We start from the raw sequence: 18,800 nt of genomic DNA on the forward strand, positions 1-18,800 counted from the left end.
CCCGGAGGAAACCCATGCAGACACGGGGAGGACATGCAGACTCCACACAGAAAGTGACCCAAGCGGGAATTGAACCTGGGACCCTGGCGCTGCGAAGCAACAGTGCTAACTACTGTGTTACCATGTCACCCACTAACTATTGGAGCCATTTACAACTCATTATAGAAGAGAATTTCGGAATGTTCAAAATAAATGTGAAGATGGTTCCGACTGTCCTCGGACTTTTTCAGGCATTGAGAGGGGAAAGAAAGTTTTCCACCTTTGTCCTTGGGACCTGAGGCGCTGTATATTTATGTGGCACAGGGACTGGGTGGGTCAATGGGCTTCTAAAATCCTTCCAGCAATGGGCCTAGGAGGAATTAAGTTGTGTTTCAGTACCAACTAACATCTTCATTTTTCTCAGAGCTAAATGGCGAGTCCTTATAGTCAGCAGCCACCATCGAGGTAGATTGAAACCCCAGGCCTGAGGTTAGATCCATGATATGCTTGACTACAATGGGCATGTTCAGATATGTTCCCATCAGCTTTTGTATCTTTACCTCCCCTTTCCCCCCAAGCCCTATTCTTCATTCACGCCCCAATGCCTGGAATTGGTGGCATATTTAACCGAGAATTTACAGCACTAAGATATTCAGCCATGCTAATGTTTATCCTCTACATGAGCCTCCCCCCACTTTGCTTCATTTCACCCTATCGACATATGTTTCCATTTCTGCCTCCCTTGGACATTTATCTCCCCACCCCTCAAACGTGTCTGTTATCCTCCTCAGCTTCTCAAGTGGTGGCAGGTTCCGCGTTCTAACCACAGTAAACAAGTTTCTCCTGAATTCCTTGTTGGATTTATTGAGAACTACCTTGGCCGGAATTCTCCAGCTATTCGGATTCTCTTTTCCCGCTGGCAGCGCATCCCCGTTTCTGGGTCTCTCGGCAGCGGACAAGCAGCGGGGGTCAAGAATCCCACCACAAGAAAACGGTGCACCACCAGAGAACACGCGGCTGGTGAATCCCCCCAACCTTCTATTTACAGTTCCGAGTTATAGGCAACCCCATAAATGGTAACATCTTCTCTAGAAACATACAAGGTCTGCTCCCAATCCAATATCAATACAACCAATTCATACCCAGACAAAGCTTTTTCCCATCAATTATTCCTCCCTCTTGCTGGGAGAAGCTACAATCTGTTTGCCATCTTCCCATTAGTCATAGACCTGTGGACTTGAATCTGTGTTCAGCTTTGATCCATGGCAACAAGTACTGTGTACATCTCAACTATCTTTAAAACCCAAAACAGATAAGCAAATTTGCATACAAGGGGCGAAATTCTCCGGAAACTGCGCGATGTCCGCCGACTGGCGCCCAAAACGGCGCAAATCAGTCGGGCATCGCGCCGCCCCAAAGGTGCCGAATGCTCCGCATCTTTGCGGGCCGAGCCCCAACCTTAAGGATCTAGGACGGCGCCGGACGAATTTCCGCCCCGCCAGCTGGCGGAAAAGGCCTTTGGTGCCCCGCCAGCTGGCGCGGAAATGACATCTCCGGGCGACGCATGCGCGGGAGTGTTAGCGGCCGCTGACAGCTTCCCGCGCATGCACAGTGGAGAGAGTCTCTTCCGCCTCCACCATGGTGGAGACCGTAGCGAAGGCGGAAGTGAAAGAGTGCCCCCACGGCACAGGCACGCCCGCAGATCGGTGGGCCCCGATCGCGGGCCAGGCCACCGTGGGGGCACCCCCCGGGGCCAGATCGCCCCGCGCCCCCCCCAGGACCCCGGAGCCTGCCCGCCCCGCCTTGTCCCGCCGGTAAGGTAGGTGGTTTAATCTACGCCGGCGGGACAGGCATTTTAGCGGCGGGACTTTGGCCCATCCGGGCCGGAGAATCGCGGGGGGAGGCCCGTCAACCGGCGCGCCGCGATTCCCGCCCCCGCCGAATATCCGGTGGTGGAGAATTCGGCAACCAGCGGGGGCAGGATTCACGCCAGCCCCCGGCGATTCTCCAACCCGGCGGGTGGTCGGAGAATCTCGCCCAAGTACCTTAAACTGAACTACAGTGTCAAAATGGAGTACTCATTCCTCTCATTTAGGTCATGATGTGGAGATGCCAGTGTTGGACCAGGGTGAGCACAGTAAGAAGTTTTATAACACCAGGGTAAAGTCCAACAGGTTTGTTTCAAATCACTAGCTTTCGGAGCACTTCTTCCTCAGGTGAATCTGAGGAAGGAGCAGTGCTCCCGACGCTAGTGATTTGAAACAAACCTGTTGGACTTTAACCTGGTGTTGTAAGACTTCTTACTGCTCTCATTAAGGAACAGGGGCCGGTGGAAGAGGCTGGAAATGGCGTCCTGTGTGGGCACGAGTCTGAGAGCGCTGGGGACGGCACAGCTGCCGCTCCCGCCGACAAGGTACACCACGAGTCCAGTGGTGGCGGCGACTCTGAAAATTTGGGGGCAATGGAGGTGCCACAGGGGGAGGTAGGGACCTCGGTTTGGTCCCCGATCCGAGAAAACCATCGGTTCGTCCCGGGGAGAATGGATGGGGGGTTTCTGAGCTGGCATCGGGCAGGAATTAAAAGAATGGGGGTCCTGTTTATAGATGGGACGTTTACGAGCCTTGGGGCGCTGGAGGAGAAATTTGGGCTGCCCCCCGGAAACGCCTTCAGGTACATGCAGGTGAGGGCGTTCGAGAGACGGTAGGTGAGGGAATTTCCGCTGCTTCCAGCACGTAAGATTCAAGATAGGGTGCTCTCGGGGTGTGGGTTAGAGAAGGCAAGGTCTCAGCGGTCTATCAGGAGATGCAGGAAGAGGAGGAGACCTCGGTGGAGGAGCTGAAGGGTAAATGGGAGGAGGAGCTTGGGGAGGAGATAGATGAGGGTCTGTGGGCTGATGCCCTGGGTAGGGTTAATTCTTCCTCCTCTTGCGCCAGGCTTAGCCTGATACAATTTAAGGTTCTTCACAGAGCGCATATGACAGGGGTGAGGTTGAGTAAGTTTTCTGGGGTAGAGGACAGGTGTGTGAGGTGCTCGGGGTGCCCAGCAAACTACGCCCATATGTTCTGGGCGTGTCCAGCGCTGGATGGGTTTTGGAGGTGCTTTGCGAGGACTGTGTCTAAGGTGGTGAACACCCGGGTCAAGCCGAGCTGGGGATTGGCATTATTTGGGGTATTGGACAAGCCGGGAGTGCAGGAGGCGAAAGAGGCCGGTATTCTGGCCTTTGCGTCCCTGGTAGCCCGGCGGAGGATTCTGCTACAGTGGAAGGATGCGAAGCCCCCAAGCGTAGAAGCCTGGATCAGCGACATGGCAGGGTTCATTAAATTGGAGAGGGTAAAGTTTGCCTTGAGAGGGTCTGTGCAAGGGTTCTTCAGGCGGTGGCAACCGTTCCTAGACTTTCTAGCGGAACGTTAGGAGGTGGTCAGCAGCAACCCGGGGCGGGGGGGGGGGGGAAGGGGGGGTGTTTCGGGTATCTGTTTGTTATTGTTCCATGGGGGGTTTGTACATTGGGGGAATTCGCGATATAAGTGTACGATGTCAATCTGTGTGTTTTATGCTTTTCTTTTTTCTGTAAGGGGTGGCAGTTTTGTTGGAAATTTGCTAAAATTGAATAAAAATATTTTTTTTAAAAAAGGAACAGGGGCCGGGATTCTCCTAAATCCTGGCCAAGTGTTGATGCCGGCGTAAACACCGGAGTGGTGTATGCCGGCATCAACGGGCCTCCTGGGCCAGTTATTCTCCTGATTTTAGGGGGCTAGAACGGCACTGGAGTGCTGTGCGCTGCTCCGGTGCCAAAAGCCAGCCCTGTATGGCCGGCGCGGGTCCGTGGAGGGCCCCCCCGGAATTTGATCCCACCCGCCCCTCCACCAGGATGGCCCCCTCATCCAGTACGCCGAGGTCCCAAGGGGTGGGACCATATGTGAACCACGCCGGCGGGACTTGGTGGAACGCGGCCGACACTCAGCCCGTCGAGCGTGGGAAATCGCCGTGGGGGCCGTTTTCAACAGCCCCCAACAGGAGCCGCGGTGACCGCGCGGGCGTGATTGGCTGGAGAATCGGCGGCCCAGCGGCGGAGTGGCAGGGCGAGTGGTGGGGATTCTCCCGCCCCCCCCCCCCCCCCCCCGGCGATTCTCCGACCCGGCGCGGGCTCGGAGAAGCCCGGCCAGGCTATCTACACATTATGGGGTTCAATTTCCTTCAGTGGTGTACAGGGTAATATGTTTGTACAAAAGTCCTTCATTAGCTTAACAGCTGAATTAAAATCGAATGCAAAAACACTGAAGTGAATTAAATCGGGGAAACTAGATCCTTTGGAGGTTTATACGACTAGTGTTTAAATAGCTAATTAAAGCCACAGTCTGCAGGACAGAAAGGTGTGAGGGTATCTCAGGTTCATGGCTGTGTTACAGCAAATGTTCAGTGTGTTTATAAGTAAAACAGCTTGTCCTTGATAGGAATTTAATACCATGGCAATTAACAGCAAGAAAAATCCAAACGACAAACTTACCCCTGAACCAAGATTGGAGAACTCATTCCTAATTTTAGTCGCGGCAAGTCATTTGAAAACAAAATCGTTTCGAAGCTCAGTATTTTATTAACTTCCTAAGAAATAATGTTCCCACATTCTATGCTGCTACCATGCCGTCATTATACAGGTGGCTTTTATAGTATCATATAAATCATCCACAGCTTCCTCCAACTTATTACAAGAGGCTGTAAAAACCATTAGGAATTTGAGGTTTCATTAAAGCATAAGGCTCTATTCATTTTGTGTCACTATATTTTATATATAATGAGCTGTCCAAACAGCTGAACTGCTCAAAGGTGGGAAGATGCTGACTCTCTAGACTTTCTGGGGCAGTGGCAAGGGGCAGAGCCAATTGTATCTCCACAAGACACCCAGTCTGCCTTAATGGCCTCTCTTCATTTCTTCAACTTGAACCCACAGGTTTACTGTTTTATTGTTAAGTAATGGCTACCAGACGTACAATTCCTGACAAACTACCACTTTACGACAATTAAATGCATTAAATGCTGTGTTTAATTCAGGCATTTAAGGAAACCTCCAAATTGGAAGTTTCTGCATTTGAATAATAAAATGTTCGGGTGGGGGTTCTTTCAAGGTTACCTCTTTAAAACTCGTGGATTCAGTGCGTCAGCTTCCCACTGGTGAGACCCGCAGTTTATTCCGTGATTTAAAATGTGATGGCTCTCTTGAGACTCGAGAAGGTTTTGATTTGAATCAGCCGGGTAGTCCCGTTATGCTGACGGGTAATTTGGTTGTTATTACAGGAGTGGAGTAAACTTGTGAAGATTACTGTCGACTTCTGATGCAGACATGATGGCTCAAATGGCCTCCTGCGCTGTAACAATTCTGTGATTCTGTGAATCAGAAGGTAATCAAAACATCCGAATAAAAGGCAACCAGCGGAGACTATGCGATGATGGGGGATGGGTTAAGGGAAGTGAATAGTTAAGGGAAGTCCATACAGCGAGATTTTAAGGAGCTTGAAGGAGGGATTAAATAAAAATGCGGAAGGGTACAAGAGTATGTGGCGGAGATGATAAAAATCACTTCAGCAAACTGAGCGGGAAGACCACTGGAAGAGGAGTATAAGGGAAGACATAATCCACAATGGGAAGGCAGCATTGATGGGCATGGTTGGAGGGGATTTCGGAGATATAGAGGGGTGAAGCAATGAGGCGCTTGTGGATAAAAATAAGGAGTGGGATTCTCCGTTTCCGAGACTAAGTGTTGATGCCAACGCAGAATCAGTGGATTTTTACGACAGAAAAACTGGCGCCGCCCCTGGACTGATTCCGCTATCGTTGAGCTGCTAGCACTGGGGACTCGTGGAACACAATCCATTCCAATGAAAAATGGTGCGGGGTTCACCAGGTCCGTGATCGACACTCGGGAGGCTGACCAGCTGCAGCCGCATATACACATTACACTCCCCACACACACTTATCCCAGCCAAAAAGATGGCACTGGTTGTGCTGGACCGTGCCCATATAGTTGATGGGTTGGCTGGGGTCAGAGGGCAGCCAGGGGGGTGCCCTGAGGGGACACCTGTACGACCCATGGCACCAGGTTCAAAGTGGGCTGTTAACGGTGTGCACAGCTGCATGGCTGCCTTGCCGGCTGCGGCAATGGTGTTCCATGCTCGTCCACCCTGACCCCACATCCCACTTCCTGGCCACCCCCAACTACTCCCCCCGGCCCTGGCAGAAGCCCCCGGCCAGCGGCACAACTGTCAGCAAATTATGGCAATGTTGGACACCTTCCGTACCCCCCTCTCTCTCCCTCAGCAGCCGCCATGCTGGTTTCACGAATTTTAAAAGCACAAGTGAACCACGCTATTGGGAACTCGATCCATCGGAGGTGGCGAATCGTGGAGGCCCCGGAGAATACCGGGTTGGACCCACGAATGAAATTAAAATGGCGTCTACTGTACGTGCGTTCCGGAGCGATTTCAGCGTCGGAACCGATTCTCCATCCAATCGCCTTGCACGATTTCTGCGTCGGCCAACGGAGAATCCCGCCCATGGATTTTGACTTTGATGCGTTGAGAAATGGGAAGCCAATGGAGGTTGGTTAGGACAGTGATGAGGGAGTAAGGCACGGCCTGCAATAGGATGCAAGTTTATGAAGGGTGAAGCTTGCAGAGACTGGTGGAGGAGAATGTTCAAGTAATCAAGGTAATCTGGAGACGAAGGCAGAATGAATAATCGTTTCAGCAGCAATGGCAGCAAGGCAATATGGACAATGTTTTGGAAGCGGAAACATGCGGTTTGGCGATGGTCAAGACTGCCAACGCGGCGGGCACTCAGCCCGTCGAGTGCGGAGAGGATGAAATCAAGCCCCGACTTATGGATCATCCGCCTGAGTCTGAATAGATTGTCATGTGGAAGAGGAAGGAAGTTGGGACAAGAGCATGATAATGGCTCCAGACTCCCTGATGAGCTGAAGAAAGTATGAGCCCTGCTGACAAATAGATGCGGTGCTGTAGCCATCTAAGATAGCCACCTGCAAAGGACCATGGGAATTATGGCCAACCCAGGACTCAGACAGATACACAGCCTATGTGTATCTAAAACACAGGTAACTAGACCTGATCGAAACCCCCGCTCGTTTGCATTTTAGTGCCCCATTTTCCCAGGACAATAGAACTCCAATCAAGCAACCGGTACAGCCACAGACTGATATGTGCCACTCCCCTTACTCAGAAAGCCCAACTGCCAAGGTCAATGACCGCTAAGGACCCGCCCAGCTACCAAGCCACCCGCCCCTTTATTGGCCGAAATCGAAGAGAGTGATCAGAGCCCTGTCGAACTATTGGGTCCAAGGTTAAGGACCGTCCCAAAGAGCGCAAAATCCCAGGGTGATAAAAGAGAACACAGCCATGTGTTCTGTCTCTTTTGGATCCGGCCTGTGCCAACCCAATTGTAGCAGGAACAGCCAGCCAAGTTCAAGACCAATGATCGCTAACTGACGGATGAGCCCAGCAGAGACAGAGCCACTTTCTTCGAACCATCCAAGTGAAATTCAGATAAAGGCCCTATCCATTTGCACAGTGCCGGTCGCCCTAAAGTTAAGTATAGTTTAACTCGTAGTAGATATTGTGTTTGCACGTTGAGATAACTCTTATGTATGTAAATAAACCATCTTTTGAACTAACCAACTGGTTGTGTGGTCATTTGATCGAATATAAGGGCAGGCTTGTGGTTCACGAAGATAAATAGAAATACCCACAGTATTGGCGACGCTGTTGGGACCGAAACAGAGCAACAGTGCAAAGGGAAAACAAAGACTTATCCTTTTGCCCCATCCTGCTGTTGAAAAGTCTATTTGGATTTTTGGAGTGCCTGAACCAGAATGCAGCTTAAGAGGCCGCAAAAAAGTAAATTGACATCCATAAAAATAGGTATCAAGGATTCTGCACATGGGTTTCTTCCTTTAGTCCGGGTTCGGGTCAGGGATTAACAGCCCCATGAACACCAGGCATTACAGATCCTGAGCTGCCATTTAGGTACTCAGAGCATCGAGGTTGCTACTGCCGAGGAACAGCATTATATTTCATATTTTGAATAGAAAATAGTTTTGCTGTTTCAAAACTTGATGCTCAGTGCTATTGCTCTCATGCACTCAGAGATGCAGGCAATCTTCAGTCCTGCACCAACCACTTGTTTGCGCATGGCTTATTTGGAGGCAGATGAGGGAAAACCATTGCAAATAAGCCTGTCGACAGCTGCTGAAGATATTCGGCTTACCCTTTCCTGATCCACTAGCAGTTGATTCCCAACCCAAGAATCAACCTACAAGTATGACTGTTAAAGCTCGAACAGGAAGAGAAGCCACTCACTCAGAAGAACACAACTTTCCGACTGCCACAGCATCATTCATCACAATCACACAGCCTATTCCTCCATCACTGTGCTCACTCCAGGGAAAACTGCACTGGTGCCCAAGCTCCTGTTTGGGTTACTGCAAACTCAAATATAATGTCAGTATGCACACATTGAAAGGACTTGTTAAGTTTAAGTAGGTGACAGGAGTACAAAATGAAAACTTGTTGGCTTCTGGCTAGTTAAAATAGAACTCCAACTATTAATATTCATCAGTAGTACACAGCTGTAAAAATTCAATGTTCTGTAAAACTTCAGAAATGCATGAATTAATTTTTGAATAGTTCTGAAGAAAGGCTATCGACCTGACTGGTCAACTTTGTTTTCGTCTCCATAGATGCAATGCCAACTGTCTTCCAGCACGTTTTATCTTTACTTCAGATTTTGACGATATTTTAATTTTATTTAATACAATTGATTTTTCTTCTGCGTGGCTTCCATTTTATCCACCCCTTTAGAATGTCTGGTGCCTTAAGGTCCCAAAAGTCCCCAAATATTTTGCTCCTATCCTGCCTGTGTCAGATAGTGTGCCAGGATCATTTAAATAAGGCCCAACAGGATTTGGGTGTCAGGGGTACAATCCCTGTGGCTAGTATGCTCAGTGTGCTCCACCTAAATTGCCGCTGGACAGACAATGCATGCAGTGTGGCCAGAGTTTTACATCAACCACACTTAATTGCTGCTTCAGGGCTTTTTGCCGCCAAAGCTCAATTTTTAAGCTGGCAGGCAGATGACAGTTCAGGAGGGGGAAGGCCAGAAAAAAAAACAAAGGCTGGAATTCTCCGGTCATCAGGATTCACTTTTCCCACTGGCAGTGCACCCCCGGAGTGGGGGAATCACATTGACAAGCGGCAGAAGGATAGAATCCCGCCGCCTGCGAATGGCGTGCGACCGAGGAACACGCGGTTGGGAGACAGGAGAACCCTGCCCAAATTTAGACCTCGGGCCGAATTCCCCCTTCTTACTTGTGGGAGTCCTCCCCTTAAGGCCCGATGACTTCTGGATCACCCTCAACATGGCCTATTGACTCACTCGCAACCCCTCAGGCTTTCCCTACCCTTCCCTACCCTTCTTGGATCCTTTAGCTGTCATCTGGGTCCCAGGTCTTCGATCCGTGCAGCTCCCTGCAGTGCCTCTTCCAGCCACTACAGCACTGTGCTTGGAGGGACAGGAGAGCTGCTGGTCAATCTGATTGGGCAGTAGTTCCCCAAGGTGGGACTTCCTCCCGAGTGAGAGCGCCTGTTTTGCCTTCTGCCAATCAACGCTTGTTAAAAGTGTAATATGGCATTGGGGCTGCCTGAGTCGACAGGGATGTGTTCCCCACCGGCTCTTCGGATGGCGGGGGCTCTATAGATCCAGGCCTCTGACTTCTTGTAAATCAAGGATCTTGTGTAAATGTTAAACAGTGATTTGATGTGAAGACAATAAAGTAGCTTTTCCAGTTGCCAATCCACCTGAAGGGTTTACGAATGAAGCATTAACCAGTGTGTGCTCCTTACAAATGTTTTTGGGTATCTTCTGCATTTCTATATTTTTATTTTTAGTTAATATTTTCAGTATCTCCAGTTTTTCCTTTTGATAAACATCCTTCTAAATTTACAAGTCATCTTGTAAAGGAATCTCTCCTTGGGGGTCTCATTTCCACAAGGCTGCAAATAAATGGGGGGAGATCACCTCAGAGCACTACTACCTACTATTACCCAGAAATGTACAGAAACAGGCCATTTGGCCCAGCTGATTGAAGGCAGCAATATAGATAGAAAATGGTGGAAATGCTCAGCAGGTCTGGTAACATCTGTGGAGGGAGGGAAAGCTTCAGTTCCATAATCTTTCATCACAACAGGAAAAGGGTAGAAAGTATTTTAAGTGAGTAAAGAGGCAAGGAAAGAGGAGCGGGGGTGGGGGGTGGGAAGAGAACAAAAAGGAAGGCCTATGAATGGGTGGAAGACTGGATAGATTAAACAATCAAAGAGTTGATGATGCAAGGCAAAAGGAGATGGTATGGGGACAAGTAAAGAAAGAAAAGACATGTCTAAAGGAGCTGCTAATGAGGAAAATGTAGAAGCATTACCAACAGCTGCCAGCTAAAAACATAAACACAACAAAAATGGGAGTAGAAGTTACAATCTGAAATTGTTAAACTCAATGCTCTGCCCAGAATGTTGTAAAGTGTTCAGTTGAAAGATGAAGTACTTGGGTTTGGGTACCTCGAGCTTGGGTTGAGTTTCGCTGGAACTGTGTAGAAAGGCGAGGACAGAGAGGTCAGTGTGGGAGAAAGATGGAGAATTAGACTGACAGCTGACCGGAACCTCAATGTCATGCCTGTGGACTTAACAGAGACATTTAGCAAAGAAAATCACCCAAACTGAGTTTGATTTCCAAAGGAGGCTGCATTGTGAGCAGTGAATACAGTATGCTAAATTGAAAGAAGTTCAAGTAAATTGGTTTTACCTGGAAGGACTCTTTGGAGTCTTGGGCAGTGAGAAAGGACGAGGTAAAAAGGCAGGTGTAGCGCTTCCTGTGCTTGCATGACCTCTCTGCCTCTGGTGTTCCAATGAAGCTCAGTGTAAACTCGAGAAACAATGCGTCATCTCATGATTAGGCACTTTACAGTCTTTTGGACCCAACATGGAGTTCTAAAATTTCAGATTGTAACCTCAGCTTCTATTCTTTTGTTGCCGTATTTTTGGATTTGAGCTGTTGGGAGTGATCCTGCATTTTCCACACATGCAGATCCTTTAGTCATATATTTTGTTTCTTTACTCCTCCCGTTATCATCCCTATTTGCCTCGGACCATAATCTCTATTGTCATTTAAGCTTTCCTGCCTTCCCCCCATCACAGACCTCCCCTTTTGCTCTTTTCATTCCCTCCTTCTGCATTTCTTTTAAACCCGTCACACAGAACCATAGAATGGTTACAGTTCAGAAGGAGACCATTCGGCCCATCATGTTTATGCTGGCCCCATGAAGGAGCAAGGGGCATCTCCAACTTTCTCCAGTTCAGATGCAAGGTCACTGACCAGAATTTTGCCGTTGTTCCTGACGTCGGGATGAATTCCGGGTCAGGAACCACCTGGAGGTGGCCAGGGTGGGATGTTGGAGGTGATTTTCCTGGAGGCAGCCAATTAAGAATCTGCCTCTGGGGACCCCACCCAATTAGGGATGGTGGCTGCATTCCAGCAGAGCTTGCAGTGTTGGCGATACCCAGTCATCAGCAGGAGCAACAGCAGCAACATGGAGGCACTTTCAGTGAGAACGAAGCAGCTGCTGGTGCAATCAGGCAAGCATTAGTGAAGACTTCAGTCTGTATGAAGTGACTGCTGCCTGAGCATAGATCTCCTTTTGTGAATGACTACTTGGAAATAAATTTAAGCTCTCCAGGTCACAGCTTGGACCTCCTGCTGCAAAACTGCCTCGCATCCATTCTTGGGTTCCTCGCACAGAGTGAGTGAGGTCTGTATGTCCCAGAGAAAATCTTCCTGCAGCGGGGAAAACTGTGACAAGTGGCTCATTATCAGCTTTAACTGGCTTTCCACTGCTGCCGGACAGTTTGCCATCAAACTTGCTCGTCCGCCTCCAAGAGAGATGCAGGGAAGTGGGAATACAACAGGGAGCTGACCTGACGGGTATCTGTCAAATTTCGTTGCACTCCTGCCTCCAAAGTTATCTCTATAGGTTCAGGAAAATTCAGCCCGTTAACTCTTTTTTTTTCTCTACAGGTACAACCAAATTGAAGAAATATTTCCAGAATGCTCTATTTATATTTCAGATTTTCAACATCTGCTTTAATTTGCTTATGTTTATGCTCCACATATGCCTCCTCATATTACGTAAGTTTGGTGAGGACAAATTGTCCTAATCATATTGTTTGAAGAGCTTTCATGTGACACGCTCAGCAAATAATGAGCTAATCACATTTAAAATATCAAAATTGTAGAAGACTGATCAAGATGTTCTCACCTATAAACCATCAACATTAAAGCCAGTATAGGAGGCATTTCACATCCTATCAGCCTAATTAACTCTTACTTGCAAAGATGTGAACAGCTCAAATGAATAATTAGGAGGAAAATCCAACACAAACATAAACTGATGTGTGGTGTATGCTTCCTCCAACAGAGCAAGTTGGAAAGGAACAACCCTCACAAACAGAAATATGACTGACATCACTGTCAAAGTCACTTGCAAAGTCAGAGGAAGTTCACAATCAAATTACGTCCTGAGGTAACTGGACAACACTTTGGCCAATTGACCCAATGCTGATGCCAGAGTCATTCCCGCAGTTAGACTGGCAGTTTCTTTACAAGAGATCAGTTCTGTGAAGAGGGAACGATGATAAAAGAGGAGATAATGGCACCGTCAAATTAAGAGAAACCACTACAATTTATCAATAATCCGATGATACTTGTACTAAAATGTGGTCTGACCTTCAGGCCTCAGGATGCATGTGTGCTGGTTGTCGCTGAGGAAGAATCCTTCCCTACATCGGCATTCGTAGCTTCCCATCATATTGACGCAGATCTGCTGGCATCCACCATTACTATCTCCACATTCATCCACGTCTGGTGAAAAAGAATACAGAATCACCATTTAAACAAAAAAACAAACATGATCTGCTTATTCCATTGTATAATCATAGAATCATTGAATCCCTACAGTGCAGAAGGAGACCATTTGGCCCATCGAGCCTACACCGACCCTCTGAAAGAGAACCCTACCTAGGCCCATACCCCGCTCTATCCCCATAACCCCACCCAACCTTTGGACACTAAGGGGCAATTTAGCATAGCCAATCCACCTAACCACACTGGAGATTAGCCTGGTCTCACCACAAACCTTCTACTTCCAACCCTTGAACAACACATCTTGGAAGTGGGAATGGAAGGTAGAGAAATGGTCCCTCAAAAAAAATAGGAGAGTAAACCTGTACCACGTGACATATTGAAGATCAGACATTTGCAAAGTTGGAGGGACATGCACTGTGTCTACCTCCCTCGACCTTTATTAGCTACTATAGCTACCATGAGAAGAAATAACAATGTGACATTGGTTTGTTCTGCAACAAAAGGCTTTAAACATGATGGAAGTCCAATTTGTAGCTACTGTTTCCCCAAACGGAATGCTCGAAATCTCAGCCTTTCCATCAGGAAAAGCAGTGACGAGAGGTCAGGTATGTTACCAACAGAACAGGGGCGACAAGTGACAGAAACTGGAGGGTAATTCATCCCCAGCAACTGGTATACACCTTCAAGTGGTCAACTCAACATGCACTGGTAGAAATAATGGCAGAGATCTCACTCTGGGAACAGAGAAACCTAAAGCTAGATTAAAAATAAATCCATAAAATTGAGGGAGACTGATTACTTCACCAACATTCCTTGTGGGAATTCCAGGGTGGAACTGGTGGTCTACTCCAATCGCACGCTCATGGAACCTTACCATGATTCAGTGTCTGATGGTCAATGTGTCAGCTTTAGTTGCAGTGCAAGTAGCAGCCACCCAAATCTCTGGGTGCTGCAAGGGAAGGTCAGACTGCGGACAGCATAGCTGTAGATTATACAGCGATATGCAAAGAGATATGCAGGGTATCACAGCAGCTCAGTTACCTAGATTTTATTCACCCAATTTAAATTCCACCAGTTGCCATGGTGGCATTTGAACCCATATCCCCAGAGCATTAACCTGGGCCTCTGCAGTACTGGTCCAGTGACATTGTTCCAGAATCTCCCCAAATTATAAATTGTCTGGCGTTTTGGCATTTGAGCTCACCATAGAGACTGAAGCCTAAATTCAGCTTCTTAGTCTGCTCAGCCACACTACCACTGACAGTCCGGCAATCCTTCCTCCAATGGGTTATTAGGGTTTCCAAAGTATTGCCACATGGCAGTGACAGTCACTCCATGGAACCTGTTGTCCTCGCTGAGGCTGACAGTGTTTGTCCTCACACTGCCACCATTATGTCAGCTCCATGCCACTGCCTCTCAGCCAGTGCAGACGGTCAATGCTGAGGTGGTGCAGCCCAAAACTGGGATTTCTTGAAGTAATCTGCAGGGCCATCTGAAGATTCATTCACTGAAAGTTAGCAGCCTTACACCAGCCGTCTGGAGGCATTGAGGGAGCACCGTGTCAGACACTGGAGGAGCACCGTGCCGGACACTGGGGGAGCACTGTGCAGGACATCGACGTAACACCGTGCAGGACATTGACGTAGCACCGTGCAGGACATCGAAGTAGCACCTTGCCGGACACTGGGGGGGGGCACAATGCAGGACGTCGAAGTAGCACTGTGCTGGACATCGACGTAGCACCGTACAAGACACTGGGGTAGCACTTTGCAGGAGATGATGGATTATCGTAGTTGTGTGCAATGTCTCTTTAAGATCTGAGCCACCTGACATGCGGCTACTTTGGCTACTTAGCTAATTTTAAGGAGTCTAGTGGCAAAGCTTGTTCAGTGAAGACCTATTGAATAAACCTCTTGCATCAAACCCATGTGCTTCTGCAATCCTATTTAGTTTGTACTGTTTGTCTAAAGATACAACAGTTTACAAAGAAAGGAATTTGGAGACCAGAGCAGGATCAGAAGAAAGAATAAAAATTTTATTTTTCAAAAAAAATCATTGGAGTGGAGCAACTTCAACAGATCAATCGATCAATTGACTAACAGAAGGTCACAAGTCGCTGGCATCAGAACCGGTCAGGTTTTGGGGCAAGAATTCAAAGGAAGGGCCCATACCAATTTTAAACCATCAATCTAAGGAGTCAGGCTGCAGGGCTCGCAACGTACAGTACAGTAAGACACAGAGGTAGAGCAGGGCAAAGAACAAAAGATTATCATCAGTTTGAGCAAAGTTAAAGTTGTTGAAAGGTAAAGTGGACATAAGGTAAAGTTGTTGCAAGTTAAAGTTGATGAAAGTTAAAGCTGTTACAAATTGATAATCCTTCCTGAATGAACCAGACTACTGAATTAGGCCAATGGGGAGAGCATTCCAATACCGTGAAAAATGGCGGGAAATTTTGGTGCGATGGACTCTTTTGATGCGGCTTCAGAGAACTGGAAGTCATATTCAGAGTGATTCCATTGTTATATCCAAGCCAACAAAATATCGGAAGGTCCCAGTATTCTTAATTACAATCGGAAGCAAAGCTTCCAATTTGCTAAGAAGCTTACTTCAGCCAGATATAAGACATATCAAGAACTTGTGAAAATATTAGAAGATCATGATTCATCAAAGCCCTTGATTATTGCGGAGAGGCTTCATTTTCATCGAAGGAATCAGTTAGGAGGTGAAAATATTGAACAATTCGTTGCAACCCTCAAGCGACTTACAGAGTTTTGTGAATTTGGAAAATTGTTAGACTACACAATCGGTAATCACTTAGTGTGTGGTTTGAAAAATGAAGCTATTCAAAGAGGGTTATTAATGAAATTTAATCCAAGTCTGAAGACTGCATTAAATATTGCTGCTTCAATGGAACTTGCGGCGAAGGTGGTTTCTCAGCTTGGAACAAGCACAAGAGTTGGTATCATGACCGGTACAGGCTTTGAGGGCCGAAGGGCCTGTTCCTGTGCTGTATTGTTCTTTGGTTAGAAGTCTACATAGGAACCGGTATCATCGCTGTGCAAAAACAGGCCATTCACAGGCTGATTGCTGGAGCAAGGACAGCCAATGTAAAAATTGTGGCACAACTGGCCACACAACAAGAGCTTGCTGAAATAAAATAAGTTCTTCAGAGAAGAACACTCAAAGGAAGACACAGAACTCATTCAAAGGAAGAAACAAACCAAATTCAACTAAAAGAATTCATACTGTGGAAAAATAACAACGTCAGTGAAACCAAAACTAAATTCATTCCAGTGAAGAATTAAAGCTTGAACGTGCTATCAGTCCAGGATGAGTCACACCATTTTTGGGTAGTGCCAAAGTTGAATGGGCAACCTATTGAAATGGAGGTCGATACCTGGGCTGCTGGCTCCCTAATTTCTGAGATCATCTATGAATAGAAAGTTAACCACCTGACTGCACGCCACCACTCCCGCTCATCGCCCCTTCTGCTCACTGTCCCACCAACCCACCTCCTCACCTGCTCGCCCCTCTCCCCGTCTCCCACCATCGGAGACCTGATGAACGACCCAAGATGCCCATTGGGAGCTTGCAGGTCCCAACACACTGAGCTCCAAGGGAATTAACACGTGGAGTTTCACTTTACAACAACCAATTCCTCTGTTCTTTGGGACCCTCCGTGAATGTCTCCGACTCCGAGTTAGAGTCGGTGACTGGGGACAATTCTGATTTACGCACCTGGATAATCACCCAGGAAATTTTAGACAGAAATATCCTCGTCTAACTATGGGGTAAATAAAGATTTTACCCCCTAATCACTCGCACATACCCCCCAACAACTTCCTTAATGTCTGTCTTCCCCCGCCCCCACGACTACCCCTCTTGCTCAGAGTTGACCCACCACCCAACTAGCTTCTGAGCCACCTGCCACCTCACCCACCCTATCCATTGACTCAAGTCACACACTCATCCCGCCAGAAATGCAGGGTTACTTTGTGGCACAGAAATGTACGGTGAGGGCAGCAGTTTGGCAGTGATTGCTGCTTCGTAGAAGGACCAGGCCAATATTTCAGTGCACCGGTGATCTGTCATAGAATCTATAGAATCCCTAACTGTGCAAAATGAGGCCATTCTGGAAAAGCACCCTGACCAGACCCACTCCCCCACCATATCACATTAACCCCAACTAACCTGCACATCTTTGGACACTAAGGTGCAATTTAGCGTGGCCAATCCACCTAACATGCACATGTTTGGACAATGGGAGGAAACCGGAGCACCCGGAGGAAACCCACGCAGACACTGGGAGAATGCGCAGACTCCACACAGACAGCCACCCGTGGTCAGAATCGAACCCAAGTCCGTGGCGGTATGAGGCAGCAGTGCTAACCACTGTGCCACCATGCCGCCTGTTTTGTCACATTGAGTATGGTAGCATGACTTTCATTGCGTGAATGCTGGTGTAGAAGCCTTATCGACCGTTCAAACTATTATCAAAGACACCAAGTACTTGTGGGATTGTAGCAACAGTCGGAGGAACAGACCCAACAATAAATCTGAGTACTGACGTTGGTGGAGGGGTGTTTCCTGCTCCATAACGCATGTTCACTTGTGCAAAGCTGAAGAAGGACATTAGATCATGAGTTAGGCTCCAAAATAGCAGCGCTGGCTTTAAATCAGAGCTGCCTGCTGATCGGTGTCATGCTCTCCCTACTCTGCATACTTCCCCCTTGCGTTTACAGTTCAGTAAGGCCCTCATCAATATGGCGTCGGGTGCAAATCTCTGCTCAGGTTTGTGCGTCCACCGTGGGTCCAATTTTGGAGCTTTAACAGACGTTGCCGCGTCCTCAATGGGCACCACCAAACCCAGTTTCTTGCCTTGAATGTCACAGCTCTGATTTCTACATTAGGAACAGTTTGCTCCTTTACTAGGAATAAAATCTCACGCCAGCCATCAGCTACAATGCGTGGATTTTATATTTTTGCCAAAAGCTCCGTCTATTCACTCCATTAACTGTTCCCCTTTCAGCACCGCATTGGTACTCTTAAATGGAATCGAAAGGCATAATCAAATATTGTTAAAAGTTCCGTGATTTATAGTTCCTGGTCTTGTATAATTGGTATCTGATCAGTTACGGCATTTTTAACAAGAAACTACCACACCCGAGGTAAAAAAATAAAGAAAAAAGTCAACAATGGGAATCTGAAATACAAACAGTAAATGGTGTAGAAATACAAATTATCTGGAGCAGAAAGACAGGATAAAGTTTGGACTGAAACTCCTTAATCAGGGCCATTTTCTTGCATAAGTTTCGAGTCAGCTATGTATGGCCATGAATCAACTAATTGGGAATAAAGTCCCATAGCGAGCACGTTTAGCCGCATGTTTCCATGTGCTTGCAGCGTCAAGAAACACATGGCTATACAACGCGACTCGTATTATATAAGGGCTCTCAGCAGGGAATGCGCGGCGAAGGCCGCACATAGCCCCGTTTTGAACATTGAGGAGCTCCGCTCGACGGAATTCCACATTGCCGCAAGAGATTGGGATGCCATTTTTAAATGGCGTCCCGATCCCGTGCCCTAGAAATGACCCCCGACCCCCCCAGCCCGAACACACTATGGGAGGATGCTCCCCTCCCCCATGCCCCCCCAACACCAACGCAGGGTACCCTTGGCATGATCATGTGCAGAAAATGCCAGCATGACACCCTGGCAGTGCTCATGCCAACTGAGTGCCACCTGGGCACCTTGGAAGTGCCACTGGGTCCCTGATGGCACATCCGAGGTGGCACCAGCAGTGCCAGGGTACCACCTTGCCCAGAGTACATGCAGCTGGGGGCCTCCGA

At 47.9% G+C, this 18,800-nt stretch overlaps 1 protein-coding gene across 2 annotated transcripts in view; it reads right to left on the reverse strand.

Annotated features, from left to right (window-relative positions):
- Positions 1-18,800, reverse strand: part of LOC140393894 (signal peptide, CUB and EGF-like domain-containing protein 3) — a 520,338-nt gene that overhangs the window by 261,083 nt on the left and 240,455 nt on the right. For both annotated transcript variants that reach the window (XM_072480490.1, XM_072480491.1), the window contains exon 4: positions 12,814-12,948. In XM_072480490.1, coding sequence (XP_072336591.1) covers positions 12,814-12,948 — 135 coding nt within the window. The remainder of the gene's footprint in view (positions 1-12,813; positions 12,949-18,800) is intronic.

The sequence above is a fragment of the Scyliorhinus torazame genome, chromosome 17 (assembly GCF_047496885.1).
Source record: "Scyliorhinus torazame isolate Kashiwa2021f chromosome 17, sScyTor2.1, whole genome shotgun sequence".
Taxonomy (NCBI): Eukaryota; Metazoa; Chordata; class Chondrichthyes; order Carcharhiniformes; family Scyliorhinidae; genus Scyliorhinus; species Scyliorhinus torazame.